The following is a 19,563-nucleotide window of genomic DNA, read 5'->3' as shown; positions in this document are numbered from 1 at the left end:
AAGGATGAGCTTTGTAAAAATCGACGTGTTTCAGAAAGGCGGGGCAGAGTGGAGAACAATAATGTACAGTATGTGGAAAATAGTGTTTTTTTTTTATATTAAACCGCATAAACACATTGCATTACACCAAATACACAAAATAATGTTCTATTTAGCAATATCATATGACCCCTTTAACATGGATGCCAAAAGAATACGCGTTGCTGAAACCGGCCTTTAGGCTAATTCAGGTGTGGCTTGTCTTGAAACTCTTTCTGAAGGCAGAGATAAAATAGTTTTGTCTGTTTGGTCTTTTGTTGTGTGTAAATGTTAACTTACATGTGATTACAGCACACTTGCTCTTGTGTTGCTGATGATACATTATATCTTTTCTCTTTCTCTCTCTCTGTGTTGCACTTATGAAACATTGTTCTAAACATCACACCTCTTACAACGTTCTACCTCTAACAATGGACACAATTCTTCTTGTCCCTTTTATGAAATGCTTGTGCTGTTGTATAGTTTATTCCTCACTTGTCACCCTGTATAAGTGCCTTCTGAATAAATAAAAGCATGTTGGAGAACTGTGGCTGGTTGTGTGTGGCGACCTATGGCTTTACATGCCAACTAAAACACACCTTTCTCTTGATGCAGTAAAACACTATGACATAAAGAACAATTCTCATGAAGACAAACTACCTACGCTATACGATGCAAAACACATTCAGACCACAGGAGCATTTATATATTAAACCTTCTTTTCATAAATATATACTTGACACAGCTGCTCCATTTACTTTATCTACTTAAAAACATTGTATATTTATCTATTATATAACAAAAATGTAGCCATACTGAAAGCAGGGTGATATAAATTCTAAAAAGGTTTAAAATCATTTTCAGTCACAGTTGATAACACAGAATTTCATTTATTATAAATGACAAATAACAAGTGGGATATTTATTTTTAATGATCTTACTGTAGACAATTCATTACTTTCAATAACAGCACAGATGAAAAAGATGTATTTCGGACTATATTATGTGACACCTTTGCATGCTACCCTTGAATCATAATGGTAATGTTAAAGTCACTATTTCAATAACTTACCTCCAGTTTCCAAAGGCTTTCTCTCTGTTTAAATTATTTAAGCAACAACAGCTGTGTTTTTGTTTTACTATAGCAAGCTAAAGCTCTATGCCAATCACTATGACTTGCACCAAATCACTGTCTCTTCTCTAATTAACAGCCTTCTTTTTGTAGACAGGATTTTTATTTTATTGATTTTCTTTCTTATTTGCACATGTGAGCAGCTTGTTATTTAAGTCAACCAGTCTATCAACTAGTTTGGTGCATCATATACTTTGCATTGTTCATTAAACCTGTCACATACCTTTATGATTAAGAAAAAAAATACTTTAACTGAACATTGTATCTCAAAGAAAGAGAGATTAAGCCGCTGGCAAACTTATCAGACGATTTTGCCAAGTCCAAGTAACAGATGGCATTTTTCCTTCCCTGCCCATATGCTCCACTTTTGAAACTGAAACTGTTATCAGCTGTTAAGCTGAATTTAAAGGAGTTCATATTTTTTTAATTCACAATTATTTAATTCAGTTTAGCAGGACTTTCAACACTGTCGCCTTGTAACATCACAACAAAAAACACACTGAGAACGGTCTCAGCCAACCCTAATCATATTTTATCACTGACAAAAGCTGTCTCCATGATAACTGTGTAGGGATTTTGATAATATAGACTTACTTACAGAAACCACATTTTTCTGCAAGAGAACTTTCAATTACCTTTGTGTAAAATCTGACAAAGAAAACCTTGCATTAAGAAAAATATAAAAATAATGTATCATATCCATATAGACATTAGTAGTTCTCAAACTAAAGCCCATTAAAGCAGCAGAACAGTTAAAAAAATTATAACAAGTACATATAGCATATCCAACAAAATACACTACCAGTGTTCAGTGTGTGATTGTTTCATGTAAACAAACAATACACAAATAATGTTTTAGTGTGCATTTTATTAGCACAGTGGTCCATTCATCAACAGTTATATAATGGTTCACCATTGTATTTGCAGATCTTTCTAAATCCAGAGCAACATGATGGGAATGTTCACATTAAATGTCAAAAGTCTTTTAGTGACATCCCTGGAATCAAGATAAGAAAAGAAAGATAGAAAAGGTGTCAACAGACATCACAGATGTCCTTTGAATGATCTAGGAGTATTTTGAAATTCATAAACTGAAAAGCCACATACAAAACACTTACATGTCTGCAAGCTTCATAAGAAATTATATTTTTTACATTTAGCAAACACATTACATTAGTTGTGCAAACACTGTGGATATTGGTTTATGGATCGCAAGCTGTCATTCAGAAACAGACAAATATAAACTTACACAGACACAGGAGTTTGCTGATATATGACAGGTCCGGTCACTTTCTTTGATGAATAACATTTAGCAGTATAAGACTGTATAAGGCAGAAACCAGAGAGAATAGGTTGATGGATTGAGATCATATAGGCTTGTACAGCAGTGTGGTCACATACTTCTTTTTGTAACGGTGTGTCGCACTAAGGACCATCACACCATCCTGTGTGAGGAGAGCAAACAGAGGCACATCAGTGATATCAACTGAAAATGCTGGTCATCTTTACCATATGCAAAATAGAAATTATTAGTTCACCCAAAAATAATAACTCATTTTCTCAGTCATATCTATTAAAGTAATAATTATTTTATGGTGATTGTCATTTTTGAAGCCTATCAGCCTTTCATTATCTGAAAAACAGCAGCACTGTCATTCTGTTAAACATCTACTTTTGTGTTGCACTGAAGAAAAAATTGATTGAAATTAGGGATATTAAATAACAACAATTTCTATTAATCCCAAACATGTGTACAGCTGTTATGGTTACCAGGTCATTGAGTGTGTGGACATTATTAGAGATTTTTTTCTGTGAGTGTCTTTCTGAAGTGTGTGTAGTTTGCTGCCAGACCTTGATGGAAAGGGCGTACAGGTGGTTGAGCATCACATGGTTTGGTTCAGGCAGCAGGGTTGGGTCACACTGTTAAAAGCAGACATGGGAACAAGTTAGGGAAAGTCTCTGCTTCCAAAAATTGCCCACACTCAGCAATTTCCAAACACAGGCTTGTTATCTTTTCTTATCTCTTTAAGCCCCGCTTTAACTGCAACACTGTATTTACAAAGAATCGACCTTTTCTCAAATCACTTGTTTCCATCAGATTTTATGCGCTTACAAAAACGATTTAATATCCATTTCTGTTTAAGTAATGGTAATAGTTTACAGTATTGTTCCACAAAACTTACTAGCTAAATAAATAACCAAAAAAATAATAATAAATAAAAAAAAAATATAATATATATATATATATATATATATATCTCAAGAGCAGTGATTGATTTTTACTATTTTTTTCTTTTGTACATCAAATCGATGTCTGCGTGATTTTTATTTTTTTGAAACCTGTGATACTTTTTTTCCAGGATTCTTTGATGAATAAGTAAAAAAAGAACAGCATTTATTTAAAATATAAATATTTTGTATCAATATCTACTACTGTTCAAAAGTTTGGGGTCAGTAAATTTTTTTCTTTCTTTCAATAAATTAATATTTTTTATTTAGCAAGGATGTGTTAAATTGATAAAAAGTGAGAAAGACTTATATTGTTCCAAAATATTTTTCGAACAATCAAAAACTGCAGGGTTGTGAGAACAGGCCGGCAGATGCAGGTGAAAACTCTGAAAACAGAGAAAATTCTGCCGGAGTGGGCATAAAGCAGAATGAATACATGAAAACAAGACTGCAAGATGAGTCTAGCCAGACAGTCGTATAAAGCAGCTGCTGTCATTAGACTGGGTGATCAAATTTATGTTCAGCATGTAGCAAAGCAGTACTTACAGAGATCCCAGTGTCTTTGTTGAGAAGCACCTGCAGCAGGTGCGGTGGGAGTATAGGAGGAGAGCGCAGTCTGTCTTCTGATTTGGTTGTGTAGGAATCCTGATGGTATGGTCCAGGTGGAGAGCTGGATAATTCTGTTAGAAAAAAAACAAAAAACAAAAAACAAAAACATAAGATCAGAACCTGTAGCATATTTCATGAATAGATTTATATGGATTTAGAGTTACCTGACATGTCGGCACATTTCTCAGAGTCCGTCTTCAGTGCATCAAAAACCTCAAAGTCTGTTTTCCTCACTTTAATTACATTATTCACCACACCTGACTTACTAGTCACAAAAGGCTAGAAAAAAATAATAATTAAAAGTCATGCAAGAACAGTTGTATGAGGATTATTAGATAATCAAAAACTATAAGAGACTCCCACCTCTTTGGGGTCTAATGTCCAGTGTCCATCCACATAGAACTTATACTGGTGCTCTCCTTCTGGCAAGTCAATTATGGCCACAAAATTATTTTGACTGTAAAAAAAGAGAGAACAAAACAATAAGGAAAAGCAAGTGGAAGGTTCTTTCCTTTTTCTACTCATGATGATGACAGTAAATGATGGCTACGAAATCAAAAGGCAGCACATTCTGGAAGATGCCTTTTTGCTTTCAGTATAAGATCACCAAGTGTCCACTGTTGTTTTTTTTTCAAGTTTCCTGTAAGTGCACACTGACCCCTAGTGTTGAGCACGTAAAAGCACAGCAAGTGCTGTCTTAATTTCCCAGTTTTTAATGATAAAAGAGGGCAAAACTACAATACCAGAAATCAGTGTCCTAATGCTACATTAACAGAAGCTATGGGAAGTGTTTTCTTTTCTCTTTTGAAAATTGTGAAGCTAGATAATTAAGCACAATAATGTGGTTGAAGACATTTTCTGGGTTCAATTTGAGTTAAGCTCAATCAATTTTGTGGCACAAAGTTAATCACCACAAAATCATTTCACTTACAATGCAAGTGATCAGGCTGATTGAAAAGCAGAAATGTAAGCTTATTTTATTTGAACTACTGTTTAAAAGCGTGGAATCTGTAAGATTTTCTACAGTGTTTTCTACATAAGTCTCTTATGCTCACTAGGGTTATTTATTTGATCCAAAAAATGCAGTAAAAACTAATATTAAGAAATCTGTAATATTGTGAACTGTTTTCTATTTTAATATATTTTTATTAAAACAGCCAGTCTTCAGTGTCCTGTGATCCTTCAGAAATTATTCATGCTGATTTGCTGCACAAGAAACACTTATTATTATTATCACGGTTGAAATCAGACATGCAGCTTCATATTTTTGTGGAAACTGATTTTTTTCTGATACGAAGTTCAAAAGAACAGCATTTATTTGAAATAGATTTTTTTAAATGTAGAAGTCTTTACTGTCATGCTTGATTACTTTAATGCCTCCCTCCTGAATGAAAGTATTAATTTCTTAAATAAAATAACCCTAAACTTTTGAACAGTAGTGTACATGAATTGTTATGTTAAAACCTCTGTTTTTCTCACCATTTTACAGTTAATTTGTAGTTTTATCATGTTGTCACATTGAAATTCATTTTTGTGCAAATCAACATTGTGCCACAAGAGCTGTCAGTTGAGCTTGTTTTACTATTTGCAATTAACTTCTCATTTTCCCCTGCTGTCGGTGAGTCAGTCTATCTGAACAGACCCACTATCAAGGACCAACTGTCGTGTTGCACCTTGAGGAACATTCAGCTCTATGATTTTTAAGACGATACAAATACCTCCTGCTGTGTTTCTTGTGCTTACATAGTCTACCATGTCATGCTAGTGATCTAATGATCTGTCAGCACTTACCTTTTACTCAAGGGGATTTTGCTTGACCAGTTGTTGAAGGAGCCAGACAAGTAAATCTCTTTCCCTGGACCCTTCCAGCGGAACACAGTGGGCCTTTCCTCTGGCAGGGCTTTAGTATCTGATTCCTGATCATGTTGCCAGGCTAGAAACTCCTAGCAAGCAGAGAGAAAGATGGATGAGGTGTGTACAGAAAATCGAAGCAGAGCAGTGAGATATAAATTAGTAAAGGAACATGTTTTCAAGGTTAATATTTCACTGTAACCACATCACCTTGGCATCATCTGTTTGGAAGATGTCTCCGTCCTCTGCACTGTCCATAAGGATTTTGGGTCGAGCACCATCTTTGCCACCACGGCTCTCTCGCCGCTGCGTCTTCTCCGCTCCGCTTCTCTCACTGCTGGTGTTGCCCATGCTGCTGCTGCTTATTTACATGCATGTTAATGAGACTTCCAATTCTGAACAAGACCTTTCTTCATAATTTATCTAACTCATAAGTATATGAAGTCTATTCACTTAGGGTCTTAAAAGTTCTTTTTTTAAAGAGATAGTTCACCCTAAAAATTAAAATTCTGTCATCATTTACTCACCCTCAAGTTGTTCCAAATATATGGGTTTCTTTCTTCTGTTAAACACAAAAGAGGATATTTTCAAGAATGTTGGTCACTGGTTGAAGATAGCCACAATAGCCAAAAAATAAATAAATAAATGTATGTGTGTGTGTGTGTGTGTGTGTGTGTGTGTGTGTGTGTGTTCCCTGGACCACAAAATCGGTCTTAAGTCGCTGGGGTACACTGTATGGGTCAAAATTATAGATTTTTCTTTTATGCCAAATATCATTAGGATATTAAGTAAAGATCATGTTCCATTAAGATATTTTGTAAATTTCCTACCTTAAATATACCAAAACCTAATTTTTGATTAGTAATATGCACTGCTAAGAACTTAATTTGGACAACTTTAAAGGTGATTTTCTCAGTATTTTAAATTTTTATGTAACATATTCCTTATTTTTGATTTAGTTGTATCTCGGCCAAATATTGTCCAGTCCTAATCCTAAAAAAATATATATAAGGGGAGATTTTATTTATTCAGCTTTCGGATATGTAATTCTTAATTTTGAGAAATTTACCCTTATGACTGATTTTGTGCTCCAGGGTCATATACAGGTGCATCTCAATCAATTAGAATGTCGTGGAAAAGTTCATTTATTTCAGTAATTCAACTCAGATTGTGAAACTTGTGTATTAAATATTATAAATATTAAAACGCACACAGACGGAAGTCTTTGGTTCTTTTAATTGTGATGATTTTGGCTCACATTTCACAAAAACCCACCAATTCACTATCTCAGCAAATTAGAACATGGTGACATGCCAATCAGCTAATCAACTCAAAACACCTGCAAAGGTTTCGTGAGCCTTCAAAATAGTCTCTCAGTTTGGTTCACTAGGCTACACAATCATGGGGAAGACTGCTGATCTGACAGTTGTCCAGAAGATAATCATTGAAACCCTTAACAAGGAGGGTAAGCCACAAAAATTCATTGCCAAAGAAGCTGGCTGTTCACAGAGTGCTGTATCCAAGCATGTTAACAGTAAGTTGAGTGGAAGGAAAAAGTGTGGAAGAAAAACATGCAGAAAAAGTGGATGCCTTCAGCCTTATGAGGATTGTCAAGCAAAATCGATTCAAAAATTTGAGTGAACTTCACAAGGAATGGACTGAGGCTGGGGTCAAGGCATCAAGAGCCACCACACACAGAAGTGTCAAGGAATTTGGCTACAGTTGTCGTATTCCTCTTGTTAAGCCTCTCCTGAACCACAGAAAACATCAGAGGTGGCTAAGGAGAAGAAGAACTGGGCTTGCCATCTTTTCTGATGAGAGCAAGTTTTGTATTTCATTTGGAAACCAAGGTTGGTGTGCTTGACTGGCAAGAAAACTCACCAGATCTGGTCATAGAGAGTCTATGGCTTTCGGTCTGGAGGGCCACTGTCCTGCAGAGTTTAGCTCCAACCCTAATTAAACACACCTGAACAAGGCAATCAGTGTTTTCTGTATTTCTAGATAGATACAGGCAGGTGAGATTTAATGCGGGCTGAAGCTAAACACTGCAGGATAGTGGCCCTCCAGGACCGGAGTTGCCTATCCCTGGTCTATGGGGTATTGTCAAGAGGAAAATAAGAAACGAGACCAAAAAATGCAGATGAGCTGAAGGCCACTGTCAAAGAAACCTGGGCTTCCATACCACCTCAGCAGTGCCACAAACTGATCTCCTCCATGTCACGCCAAATTGAGACAGTAATAAAAGCAAAAGGAGCCCCTACCAAGTATTGAGTACATGTACAGTAAATGAACATACTTTCCAGAAGCCCAACAATTCACTTTTTTTATTATTATTATTTATTCATTTTTTATTGGTCTTATGAAGTATTCTAATTTGTTGAGATAGTGAATTGGTGGGTTTTTTGTTAAATGTGAGCCAAAATCATCACAATTAAAAAAAACCAAAGACTTAAACTACTTCAGTCGGTGTGCCCTGAATTTAATTTATATATGAGTTTCACAATTTGAGTTGAATTTACTGAAATAAATGAACTTTTCCACGGCATTCTAATTTATTGTGATGCACCTGTGTGTGTGTGTGTATATACTGTGATTTTAATGGGCTTTTTAATTTATTTTTATTTTATTGTGTGTTTCTTTTGTGTGTGTGTGTATGTATATTGTTAAATTATATGGTTCCCTGATAGCACCGTTTTCTATCAGATGTCAAACAGATGTTTAGAGGACATCTTGCAGACGTACCTGTGCTATCTGGGTTATCTTCAACTGTTTGCTCACCAAGATTCTTCAAAATATCTTCTTTTGTGTTCAGTAGACACTCATACACGTTTAGAACAACTTGAGGGTAAGTAACTGATGACAAAATGTTCATTTTTGGGTGAATTATCCCTTTAATGTACCACAATTATGTTCTTTTCATACAATAATTGCCAAAGTTTTAGTAAATATAAAAGTTGGTCGAAGCGCAGATTTTCGTTTCAATCTTTTCTCCACTAAATTTCTAAATAAACGCTAGCGACCGTCACCTGGTAACCATAACAACCGAACGCATGCTTGGGATTAGTAGTATCGGATGGTAGGTGTACAACCAGAGAATTTGTCATTATTTATCAATTTATTAAATATTTATACATCACATACGACAAATATATGACAAAAACCTTATTATTTTGCTTTTTCAGATAATCGACGTATAGCTAAAAATTAGCTAGAGGCGCCAAATAACAGTTTGGGTTCCACGAGACGAAAACCAACAGACTGAGGCCGAACTAACTTAACGTTACCTTTGTATTTACATGAATTTGAAAGACGTTTACATTTCCTTAATAAGTCGTTACACAAACAATGTATGTTAATTAAAGGTTAAAGAAGTAACTTAATATTTGACCGCTGTTTACAATTGTTTTGGAAGTCACTTAAACGACACTTTATACATAAACGGCGTTTGTTTGAGCAGTTTGAAGTTACACAGCCGAATTTAACAACTGAATAACCTAGAAATACCAAGGAAGTAAGTTAACGTTAAAAACTAGGATGTTGTTTCTTTGTTCGTATTTTGGCATCGTTTTTTCTTTGTTACAGTTCTTGCGTGTAAGCCTCGCCTACATAAACGACCACAGTCTATTTCCGTTTCATCTCGGACTGTGGTAATTCCCCGAATGATTAAATATCTTACCTCTGAAAACTTTATTTGCCCGTAGCCCTCGACTGTTTCTTTTCATAACGCCATTTTCACATTGCCTCACAAAAAGGTTAAATGTTAAGCACACCTCTTCCGCCTGCTGCTCGGGACAAGGGAAATAACCAGCGAGCTGTGCAGAATTAAACCAGTGGGAGACGAGACGGGGAGTGTTGGAGCACATTTGGTTTCTTCTATAACACGGTGATTTTTTTGCACTGTGTGTATATCTCAAACTTTGATATAATATCCACATATTTATCAGCTGCAAAGTAGAAATTTGCTACTTATTCATAAACTACGTAAAAACTGCAGTTTAACGCAGAATAAAGGAAGTATTTTAGATAAACAGAGCATACAGTGTTTTTAAAAAATATTTTTTATATTTCAGACATTTTATTAAAATATTTTAGTAGTAATTTTATTTTGTATGTTTTAATTATATATTATAAAATTTATATTTTAAATATATTTTCATATTTTATTTATTTACTTATTCATTTATTTATAGGGACTGTGCCATTGGGTGTGTCCTGTGATGGAGTGAGACAGCTGTGTTTGAGAGTCCACACATGTTCATCAGAAGCTGGCAAAATTCTCATGGCTGTTCAGTTTTGCAGTGTCATGACATGACTGGCAATGAGGTCCTGAGATAAGTGGAACTGTTTCTGCGAAGCACACTTCAGTGAGCACAGACATGGGTGGCAATAGTAGGCTACATCTTGGAAAAACACTAGTTAGTAACTGAAGTGAGATTGATGGTAGTGACACGCTGATTACTATAACTATAATCACCCGTACATTGAAGTACACTGAAAACTAGTCAATGAAACACTTAAAGTAAATACTACCACTAGTATACCATTGCATGTTTAGCTAATAGTTGTTTGCTTTGATTGCCAAGACTGGAGACAGATTTAGCTATATTTAACCAGAGCTGGCTATAATATTACATATCATAATACTTAAAGGGATACTCCACCCCAAAATGAAACTTCTGTCATTAATCACTTTCCCCCATGTCGTTCCAAACCCATAAAAGCTTCGTTCATCTTCGGAACACAATTTAAGATATTTTGGATGAAAACTGGGAGGCCTGTGACTGTCCCATAGACTGTAAATAGCAGTGTCAAGGTCCATAAAAGGTATGAAAGTCGTTGTCAGAATACTCCATCTGCCATCAGACGTGCAGTCTGGGTTATATTTTTGTAAGCGAAAAAAAAACAAAAAGAACGACTTTATTCATAAAATTTTCATTTTGGGGTGGAATATCCATTTAATACTCCAAACACTGCAGATTACATTGGGTGTAAAGGTGGAGAGGGAATATGCTGCTATAATCCATTATATAACTGATACAGATACTTGTGAATTTAGTGTATTGAGTCAGTTCATACATTGCACATTTATTCAAATTCATAAAAAATGATCATACTTCCTGTCATTTTACATTCACCCATACAACATAACATGTTTTATTTAATTTTTTCTCTCTTTCTCTCTGTAAAAGCATCAGTTATTTAGGTGCAAGCAATCCTTTTATGCTTTAGGACAAATACAATGTACACCACTAAACTACACATTTACAATACTTGATGTGTCATGATACTCAGCAAATACAGACGTACAAATGCAGTTGTACTGCCTGTGGAAATAAACAACATCATTCTGAGATGGTATGAATATGAAGTGACTTTTAGTGTAAGATTTTTTGTAGTTTGGATTCTTGGCCATGCTTTGAGCAAATCAGACCCACTTATACATTCCATTTGAAAATATTGATTACTTATAAACCTGGGATGGTTCAAGCTCATGGTGCCACCACAGTGAACCAAGTTCTGGGTGTAGCTCACAGTGTCCTCTGGCGTTCACCGGAACTGATCACCACCAATTTACAGTGTAGTCTTCCTGTCAAACTGGTTTCTCCACTATCAGATTGCAATCTGTTTTGTTGATATAAAAAAGTAGAAAACATTTACTTACTAAATGAGAACACAATGCATACATCATGTTACTTAAATAACATGCAAGTTCAATACAACTGATAATTTAAACGAATAGTTCACCCAAAAAAATAAGTTTAATTTAGTATTCCTCGTGTTGTTCCAAACACAGTTTTCTCTTATGGAACAGAAAAGGAGAAAAGCTGGTGAATAAATAGGAATAGGAGTTTTCAAGTCTCAAAAAAGTTTAAAAATCTCCCTATAAGTAGTCAGTACGTTTCTTGTGATCTTCTGAGGCCACATAAAGGGTTTGTGTGATGAGCAGACTGAAATTTAAGTTCACTGATAATCTTCCCCTCCAGCTGAATTTTAACCATTGCAATTGGACTGCCAAGACAGTGAGTGAATTTGAAAATGTAAAAGATTAAATAAAATAAAACACGTTGTTCACAACATAGGCATTGCAGCTTCCTTCAATGATTACTCCAAGATTTTCAGTGATTAATGAGTTAAATTTCAGTCTGTTTCCCATATAAAGCTATCGTATAATTTCAGAAAACTTGAAATATAGCGCTTGAGTCATAAGAACTACTTTTGGAATACTTTTATGGTGTTTTTTCTTTTTTTTTTTGGTCAGTCCACTTTCATTATACTGAAAACAGTGGCTAGGATTTTCTCCAAAAGTTCATACAGGCTTGAAAAGACTGAGGCATGAGTGAATAATGACTACATTTTCATTTTTTACATGAACTATTCCTTAAACAAATCATATTTACAATATATTTGAGAATGATTAGTGCAAATGAGTACCGTGGTGATGTGTACAACACAGAAGACCGTTATGATCACAAGGCCAATGACTAGGGAAGCGATTCCCATGTGAAGAGCCTTTCTCCCCAGCCGCTGAGCTCCTTCATAGTCTTCTGCATCATAACTGCTTTGAGACTGAATGAGAGAATAGGTGAGAATAGGCACAATTTGACAAAATAAAAAAAATCAGGTTGGAAAAACTCAAAGAGATTAATTTGATTGAGGCTTAAAATTCTACTTAATTTAAAAATACATGTATAGCTTCTTCAGATAGCAGCATTAGTGACAGGTCTCCAAGTGAAAACTAGACTTCAGTATGTGGCCCATAAAGCAGACAGCAATGAGGGGCGTAGTGAAGATGCCAGCCTCATTTCAGCTCTCTTAATAAGATCAGACAGCAAACTGAGCCTTGGACATACAGCTCACTCGCACTAAATCACATTTACTGGGATGACAAAAATGAACTGACTTCACTAAGCTGATTCGCATATTAAAACCATTTTTTTTTTTTCGAATTTGGAAATTATTTTAGACAAAGCAGGTGGTCTACACTTTTTATTAGTGGTAAACATCACTAAATTTTGTTAAATGTATGCCTAAAACATGAAAAAAATAGGATTTAAATATTTAAATTTTAATATTTTATGCATTTTAAGTAAAATTGAATGTAAATCTCAAGTAAATGTGGTTTTAAGGATTATTAAATATTATTTATTTATTTACTTTTTTCATGAATAAACATTAAGTTTAGTGAGAATAAAAAAATATTTAAAAGTATTAAATCTCTGCTCTTGTAAAGATAATTATTATGTGTTAACCACTTTTGACAATGTTACAGTGTGCATAAAACCCCCAGTGTATCAGAGGGCAGTGAGCTGGTTTGCATGATTTGTGATGCTCTGATCTAGTTTCTCACAGGAGGTGGGTGTGGTGGCATCTGCAGCTGCTGTAGTCAGTGAGCCCTAAAGTTTTAATGTGTAGCAGCGGCAGAGTCAACCTGAAACTGGATGTGCTGCTCTCCACAGCAAGCGCCTGCACTTTACCCCATTCAGACCCCACCGCCTCTAGTCTACTAGTGGCATTTGAAAGCACAGATTTGATTGCTGAATGCAGGGGAATGGTATGACAGGAATGGGCAGCTGGTGAAAATGATTCATTTTTATGATGCGGATGAATCACATTTATGCCATGAATAAGTGTACCTTACAAAAATATACAAATGATCATATGCTACAATTATACCCATTCTGTCTTGATCCACACCCCGTGATTCATTGTATTATTCTCTAATCCTATGGTGCAGTGCTTAAAACTGTAATGCAGAAATTACTTAAAAGATTAAGGTTGTCATTAGACTAAAAAAAAAAAAAAAAATTATTAAGCGTTAACCTAATGTTTTTCAATTATTAAAAGATATATATATATATATATATATATATATATATATATATATATATATATATATATATATATATATATATATATCTTTTAATAATACATATCAGTATGAATTTTATACAGTTATTTAAATGTTCTGTTTACACAGACACACACACATTTACATATTTTTCTGACATTAATATTATATATAATTATTTTAAATACTTTTGTGTTTATTATTTACACAGTTATTTACACACCATTATTTAAATGTACTATGTATTATCTTAAAATAATAATATTATGATATATATATATATATATATATATGTGTGCGTGTGCGTGTGCGTGTGCGTGTGTATAATATTAATGGCTTTAATAATACACAGGTCTCAAGTATTTGCCTCCACATTTCAGTTATTACATGATATATATATAATATATAGAATTAATGTTGAGCTGTATTGATGAGGTCATGGCCTTAGATACTATAAGACAAAAAAGAATGAGAAACACTGGTCTTTAATATATATTAAATTCATAAAAAAATAAAAAATAAAAATTTTTTAACTGACATAAAAAAAATGAGTTACATGTTAGTGGTTAGACTGTAAGAGCTGTGTCTCTCATTCTGAGGTCAAGGTGTGAAAAGTCAGGTAGAAAACCACTGAAAAAACTTTCCTGTTCATCAACAGTATAAGCATTGGTTGAGAACAAGAGCCGGAGAAGGTTCATCATCATAGTATCCACCTTTCACATGCCTTGTGCAAGTGAGCACATCTGCAGGCTTGCCATGTGAATGTTCAAGTAGAGGAAAGGGTGTGTGTGAGACGTGTGTGAGAGTGTATGCAGTCTTGCTTGCAAGTGTGGGAGTGCTACAAAATGAACTGCACAGATACTTGAGGCCTGTCTATTTATAACACTTATACGTCTGTCTGGATCATAAGAACATTAGGTTTAGTCAGATTTCAAAGCCGCATGTATAACACACTGCCAAGTGCAAAACTATAAACCCAAAAGAAACATACCTTTTCAGAAAAACAGTCTCTGCAGCCAAAGATAAGACCAAGGATAAACTGCACATTATGATCTGTATCCTCAGTTAAGAATTTGATTTAAAGGGATAGTTCACCCCAAAAAAATTAACATTCTGTAATTGTTTACTCTTATGTCACTGTAAAATAATTACTATATGACCTTTCTTCTGAAAAACACAAAAGAAGGTAGTTTGAAGAATGTTGGTAAGCAAACAGTTTTGTATGGACAGAAAAAATCTCAAATATCTTCTTTTAAGAGAAAAAAAAGTCATTCAGGTTTGAATGGACATGAAGGTGAACAAATTATGACAGAATTTACATTTTTGCAACTATCCAGGTAGATACACTCAATAATAAAACAAGCAAACAAAAAAACAATAGTCCATTGTACTCACCATTAGAGAAAAGACCAATGCCACAATGTTAATAGGCCACGCTGGACAAAAGCAAGTGAAAATAGTCAAAAAAATGTAATTTTTCAGTGGTGGTGCCCCCTGCGCCTCAGCACACCTTCCAAAACTGTGGTCCAAACTCCCATCCATAGAGTGGTTTGCCTTTCCATCCGACCGCTGAAGACCAGGGCTCATGATGCAGGAGTGTCAAGCGGTGCGGAGTTCAGAAGGAGCAGGAGATGGTGAGAACATTTACAAGAGCCGTGTGGAGAAGATCAGGAAACTGAATGGAAGACAGGAGGAGAAACAAGAAGGCAAGAGCTCATGAAGACACTCATGGGGGATTTCAGATGATTAGGTAAGTGTGAAAGGCGATGGATGAGATGTTGAGTGAGTCAGAGATGGCTTATGACCTAATTACCACCCGGGCTGAACACTATCCCACTTCAGAGAGGGAGAGAGAGAGAATGTGTGCAGGACGCTGAAGCAATGTAAGATGTAAGAGGAGAGGCAAGCAGAGAAAAAAAGTCTGTCTACTTGCCCATATTACCATTATCTGACAAAGGGAGAAGGCAGTGTTGAAGTTACAACTGATACAGCCATATGGATAATGGCCCCAAAATCACATTACAAGGCTGCCAAGAAATGTACACTGGCAATTTTCCCACGGTTTTTGCATAGTACTGCAAGTGAGAATGGCGCAAACAGCACATCATAGAGGATAAAAACTGTATCACACATTACATATGCACAATAGTGCACTGGATGATACACTGTAAAAGTAATAGAAAAAATCTTTGGTAACACGTTATTTTACAGTGTTTTGTTACACGTTACATGTACTTAGTAATAACAGAAAATAATGCATAATTACATGCAACCATAACCCTACAGTAAGTACATGTACTTAATTAATACTCAGTACTTAAGCATATAATTACACTGTAACAAGGACACCTCAAAAAGTGTAGCCAAATGTTAGTTATTTTGACATGTATACTTTTTATATTATAGTTGTTTCTTTATGGTTTAAACAACAACATAAGTTCATAAGTTTAAATTGAATGACTAAAAGTATCATGTGGTGCAACCATCAATTAAAAAATAACATATTTTCTTTAGACCTTGCACACATCTTAATCTTATGAGTGTGTGTGTGTACAAATATCATGCATTATTAATATAAATAAAGGTGAGGCACACCACATGGCATTTTACAACCTGAATTAATTGCTTACTTAAAACTCTTTGTCCCGTGTGAGACATAAGGCCGCAATTATATAATTATAATAAAAGATTATGCCAAAGAACTTTTTTCTTCTTTTCAAGAATTTCAAGAATTGTTTTTATATGTATGAATTGCATTTGAATGCATTTTGAATAAATTAAAAATTAACAGATTTGCTAAACGAATGCATATTTCACAGAAATGAGTTCATGACGTCATTGACTCAACAGTTAAAACGTGAAAATGCTCTAATGTGAGCCCAAGTGGCCTGTCTGTGGGTGTCACCGTAGCGTGCAAGATTATGCAGATAAGGTGATGCTTTGTTTCAAACGGCTGGATACACCACACAGGAAAAATGAAAAACACCTGCCCCTGCTAATGTGAGAAACCCACTGTCTCTGCAGTATAGATAAAATGACACGCATCAGCCTCTCTGCTCTCTTCGTAACCATCTGGTTCACAGGTAATATCAATCCTTTTCCTCCTTGATAACACAACGTATTATTGTCAATAGCTTGATGAAATTAAACAAATGAATTGCTTTACTTTTTGCGCTTTCTCACAGGTCTCGTCCCTGGAGATGTATCTTTGCCAAATCTAGGCATATTATCTGTGTGGCAAATTCCTGAGATAACAGCAAAAGAAGGAACAAATGTCATCATCACCTGTCACATTAAAGCTGGTTCACACGTGAAAAGAATCATGGTGAAGTGGTACCGAGATAATCAAACTATACCGTTCACAACAACGTCTCACCATCGATCGCCTGTAAATGGATCTGTGAGAATTAATGCAACACTGCACCTGCTGTCAGTGCATCTAAATCATAGTGGCATCTATTACTGCACAGCACAGGTGGATTTACTTATGCTTGGACCTGTTGAACATGGAAATGGGACGCATGTATATGTGGGTGAGCTTTATTTTTTACTTGCTTTATTTTCATTCCATTTTTTTTAAGGACAGTCAATGCACTCTACACATTTTTGGTACTTAAAATGTCTAATGAACAATCCAAAATGATGAACATTTATACTTCTCTCTCAAAACAATTGTAGTGCCTAATTCAACAGTGACAACACAAACTCTCACAATGAACACATCGATGTGGTCAGTGCTTTCAGGCTTGGGCTTCGTTTTGCTGATCATCTGCATTGTCTGTGTTATTCACATACATTATAAAGGCAAGAAAAATTGTGAAAGTTCTTTTAAACTTGAATGTTTATGAGTTTATCCCAGAGTGCTTTGTTTACATTTTTTAAATAAACTAAATTCAAGTGACTATAAAGTTTAACAGGCTGATTTATTTATTTATTTTTTTTAACTAGGACACTGCAGAATAGAACCTAGAGCAAAAGAATCCCTAGTAAGTGATGTTTATTTGTTTATTTGATTGATTGATTCTGAATATTGGCAGGGCTAAAGGTCTTTCAGAAAAGTATAGTATTTTTCGATGTATTATTTCACTCTCAGGTTGACGTTACCCGTGGATCACCCTGTCCAGATGCTCACCAAACTCATGTTGTTTATGCAGCATTAAACATTCCTCAAGACAGTGTAAAATCAAGAAAAGGGGTAAATATTGCCCATCAAGTGCCTTTAGTATTCTGTAGTATTCAAATCATGCTTAGTTATTTCTTACATGTTAACAATTTAGTAAGCAAATGGAGAGATTTTTTTTTTCATTTGCACTTAATACATTGCAAAAAAACAAACAAACAAACAACAACAACAACAAAAAACATATTCCACCTATTTCAACTGAAAAAAACTTAAGTTCAGTTGCTGCATTAAATTTTTGAGTATACTGAACTTGGTTATGCAAGTCATTTCAACTTAAATTATATTAAACCGACATCAAGTTGGACTTCATAAAACTTATAAAAAACTTGAAATTGCTCGACTTATTTTGATGAGTTAAAATAATGTAACATAAGTTGGCATGACTTACTGATCATATAATTTTTTATTGTGTATGGAACCAGATGCAATTATTGTATCATGTTATGACTTGTTTTTCAGAACTGTCCGGCGAAGGCACTTACTTCAGTGACCTGCACAGAGGATTCAGTGACATACTCTGAGGTCCACTTAAAGAAAGGACCAAAGGATGAAGGTTAAGCATTATTTGCCTGAATTTTATTTTTTCACCTTGCATATAAGGTCCTGCTTGGCCCAGTTTTGTGAAGGTTTTTCTGTAAATACATTTATATAGTGTTTTTTCATGCAGTGTTCATGAAGACTGAATGCTGTGGCTCACATTTGAGTCTATTTTAAGCTGTAATGTGTTCAAACTGCATGTATATTTTTAAGATAAATGTTTTTCAAAGATGTTTTGTGTCTATTCAGTGATCAGGTTAGGGTTAAGTAGAGATGCTTGAACTTATTTTTATTGTATTGTTCAAAAGGCGAGTGTCAAACTGATATGCAGCCTAATAGAATTGCAAAAATATGTTTTGCCAGTTGTTTATCTGCCGGTGTGTTTATTTTTAAGATTATAAGTGCACTGAAAAGAAACTTTCAAAATGAATTTTGAATTAGACATCAATTGTTAAAATTATATTTAGGTAGAGAGAAATTATAATGTGTGGTGGCTACAGCAATAAGCAAAGTTTTATTCTAACATTTTGTTTTTCATATCACACTAAAATATGTTAACCCGAAAATGGCAACATCTAAATTAACTGGTTTTATTCAAGTCAAAAACATTATTTAACATCACTGAATCAACCGACAATTAATTTATACCAACAAAACTCATTTTTATGAGGTAAATCAGGTAGAAATAGCTCTTTAAGTTAACAATTAGAGCCAACAATAAGCATCATACAAGAATATGACAAGAAATAAATGGTGCAATTGTCAGAAAAATGTTTATCGACTAATATGTGTTACCGCCTACGCAACCCCATTTAGTGACTTAACGGTAAAAGCCCTAGTCATATGACGTGCTTCAACAATAAGATAACGCTGTTTCATCCTGACCAAAATCTTTAGTTTCAATGTATTTTCACAAATGTCCCATGAATACAGAATTCTGTATGGGGGTGTTGAGTGTGAACTTTCAGAAGACAGAATCAATAACATACTGTGGGCTATTTGACATATGAACCCACAGCTGAATAAAAAAAGACTAACAAAATTAACAGGCATCTTCTAGTGTAAAGTGAGTCATGCATGAAGATTTAAATCATTTGATGTTTTTGTTTTGATTTAATTTTGTTTTTTTTTTATTATTTTGTTTTTTTTTTTTTT

At 34.6% G+C, this 19,563-nt stretch overlaps 3 protein-coding genes across 5 annotated transcripts; 1 reads left to right on the top strand and 2 right to left on the bottom strand.

The window, feature by feature from the left end:
• Positions 1–1,998: 1,998 nt before the first annotated feature.
• LOC109109881 (5'-AMP-activated protein kinase subunit beta-1-like) lies at positions 1,999–9,656 on the bottom strand. Of its 3 annotated transcripts, XM_042762565.1 has the most exons (9): positions 9,516–9,644; positions 6,367–6,401; positions 6,050–6,197; positions 5,780–5,931; positions 4,352–4,445; positions 4,153–4,267; positions 3,926–4,059; positions 3,002–3,070; positions 1,999–2,595 (listed from the first exon to the last, which is right to left on the bottom strand). In XM_042762565.1, exons 3-9 carry the CDS (start codon positions 6,188–6,190, stop codon positions 2,518–2,520), a joined length of 783 nt encoding a protein of 260 aa, XP_042618499.1. In that variant the 5' UTR covers positions 6,191–6,197; positions 6,367–6,401; positions 9,516–9,644; the 3' UTR covers positions 1,999–2,517. The 3 variants fall into 3 exon arrangements, with proteins under 3 accessions (XP_042618499.1, XP_042618498.1, XP_042618500.1); XM_042762564.1 differs by lacking the exon at positions 6,367–6,401 and having other exon boundaries at positions 9,516–9,656; XM_042762566.1 differs by lacking the exon at positions 6,367–6,401 and having other exon boundaries at positions 6,050–6,194; positions 9,516–9,637.
• A 1,234-nt stretch (positions 9,657–10,890) lies between these two features.
• LOC122145938 (transmembrane protein 233) lies at positions 10,891–15,570 on the bottom strand. The gene is made up of 3 exons (XM_042762563.1): positions 15,084–15,570; positions 12,272–12,406; positions 10,891–11,461 (listed from the first exon to the last, which is right to left on the bottom strand). The coding sequence occupies exons 1-3, from the start codon at positions 15,273–15,275 to the stop codon at positions 11,450–11,452; spliced, it is 339 nt and encodes a 112-aa protein (XP_042618497.1). The 5' UTR covers positions 15,276–15,570; the 3' UTR covers positions 10,891–11,449.
• A 917-nt stretch (positions 15,571–16,487) lies between these two features.
• On the top strand, positions 16,488–19,508 carry si:dkey-63d15.12. Its single transcript, XM_019109721.2, has 6 exons — positions 16,488–16,771; positions 16,874–17,221; positions 17,367–17,492; positions 17,637–17,674; positions 17,782–17,883; positions 18,331–19,508. The coding sequence occupies exons 1-6, from the start codon at positions 16,723–16,725 to the stop codon at positions 18,427–18,429; spliced, it is 762 nt and encodes a 253-aa protein (XP_018965266.1). The 5' UTR covers positions 16,488–16,722; the 3' UTR covers positions 18,430–19,508.
• Positions 19,509–19,563: the final 55 nt, after the last annotated feature.

Source organism: Cyprinus carpio, chromosome A8, assembly GCF_018340385.1.
Source record: "Cyprinus carpio isolate SPL01 chromosome A8, ASM1834038v1, whole genome shotgun sequence".
NCBI classification, from domain to species: Eukaryota; Metazoa; Chordata; class Actinopteri; order Cypriniformes; family Cyprinidae; genus Cyprinus; species Cyprinus carpio.
Note: the sequence above shows the minus strand (reverse complement) of the source record. Positions and strands in the feature narration are given on the sequence as shown.

What these genes read in the sequence shown, in the direction of transcription:
- LOC109109881 (XM_042762564.1), bottom strand. Translation starts at nt 6,190, where the DNA reads ATGGGCAACACCAGCAGTGAGAGAAGCGGAGCGGAGAAGACGCAGCGG. An exon ending in TCCAAACAGATGATGCCAAG is followed by an intron (nt 5,932 to 6,049) that starts GTGATGTGGTTA and finishes TCTGCTTGCTAG; the next exon opens with GAGTTTCTAGCCTGGCAACA. An exon ending in AAAATCCCCTTGAGTAAAAG is followed by an intron (nt 4,446 to 5,779) that starts GTAAGTGCTGAC and finishes CTTTTTTTACAG; the next exon opens with TCAAAATAATTTTGTGGCCA.
- LOC122145938 (XM_042762563.1), bottom strand. Translation starts at nt 15,275, where the DNA reads ATGAGCCCTGGTCTTCAGCGGTCGGATGGAAAGGCAAACCACTCTATG. An exon ending in CATTGGTCTTTTCTCTAATG is followed by an intron (nt 12,407 to 15,083) that starts GTGAGTACAATG and finishes TCTCTCATTCAG; the next exon opens with TCTCAAAGCAGTTATGATGC.
- si:dkey-63d15.12 (XM_019109721.2), top strand. Translation starts at nt 16,723, where the DNA reads ATGACACGCATCAGCCTCTCTGCTCTCTTCGTAACCATCTGGTTCACA. An exon ending in CGTAACCATCTGGTTCACAG is followed by an intron (nt 16,772 to 16,873) that starts GTAATATCAATC and finishes GCTTTCTCACAG; the next exon opens with GTCTCGTCCCTGGAGATGTA. An exon ending in TGGGACGCATGTATATGTGG is followed by an intron (nt 17,222 to 17,366) that starts GTGAGCTTTATT and finishes AAACAATTGTAG; the next exon opens with TGCCTAATTCAACAGTGACA.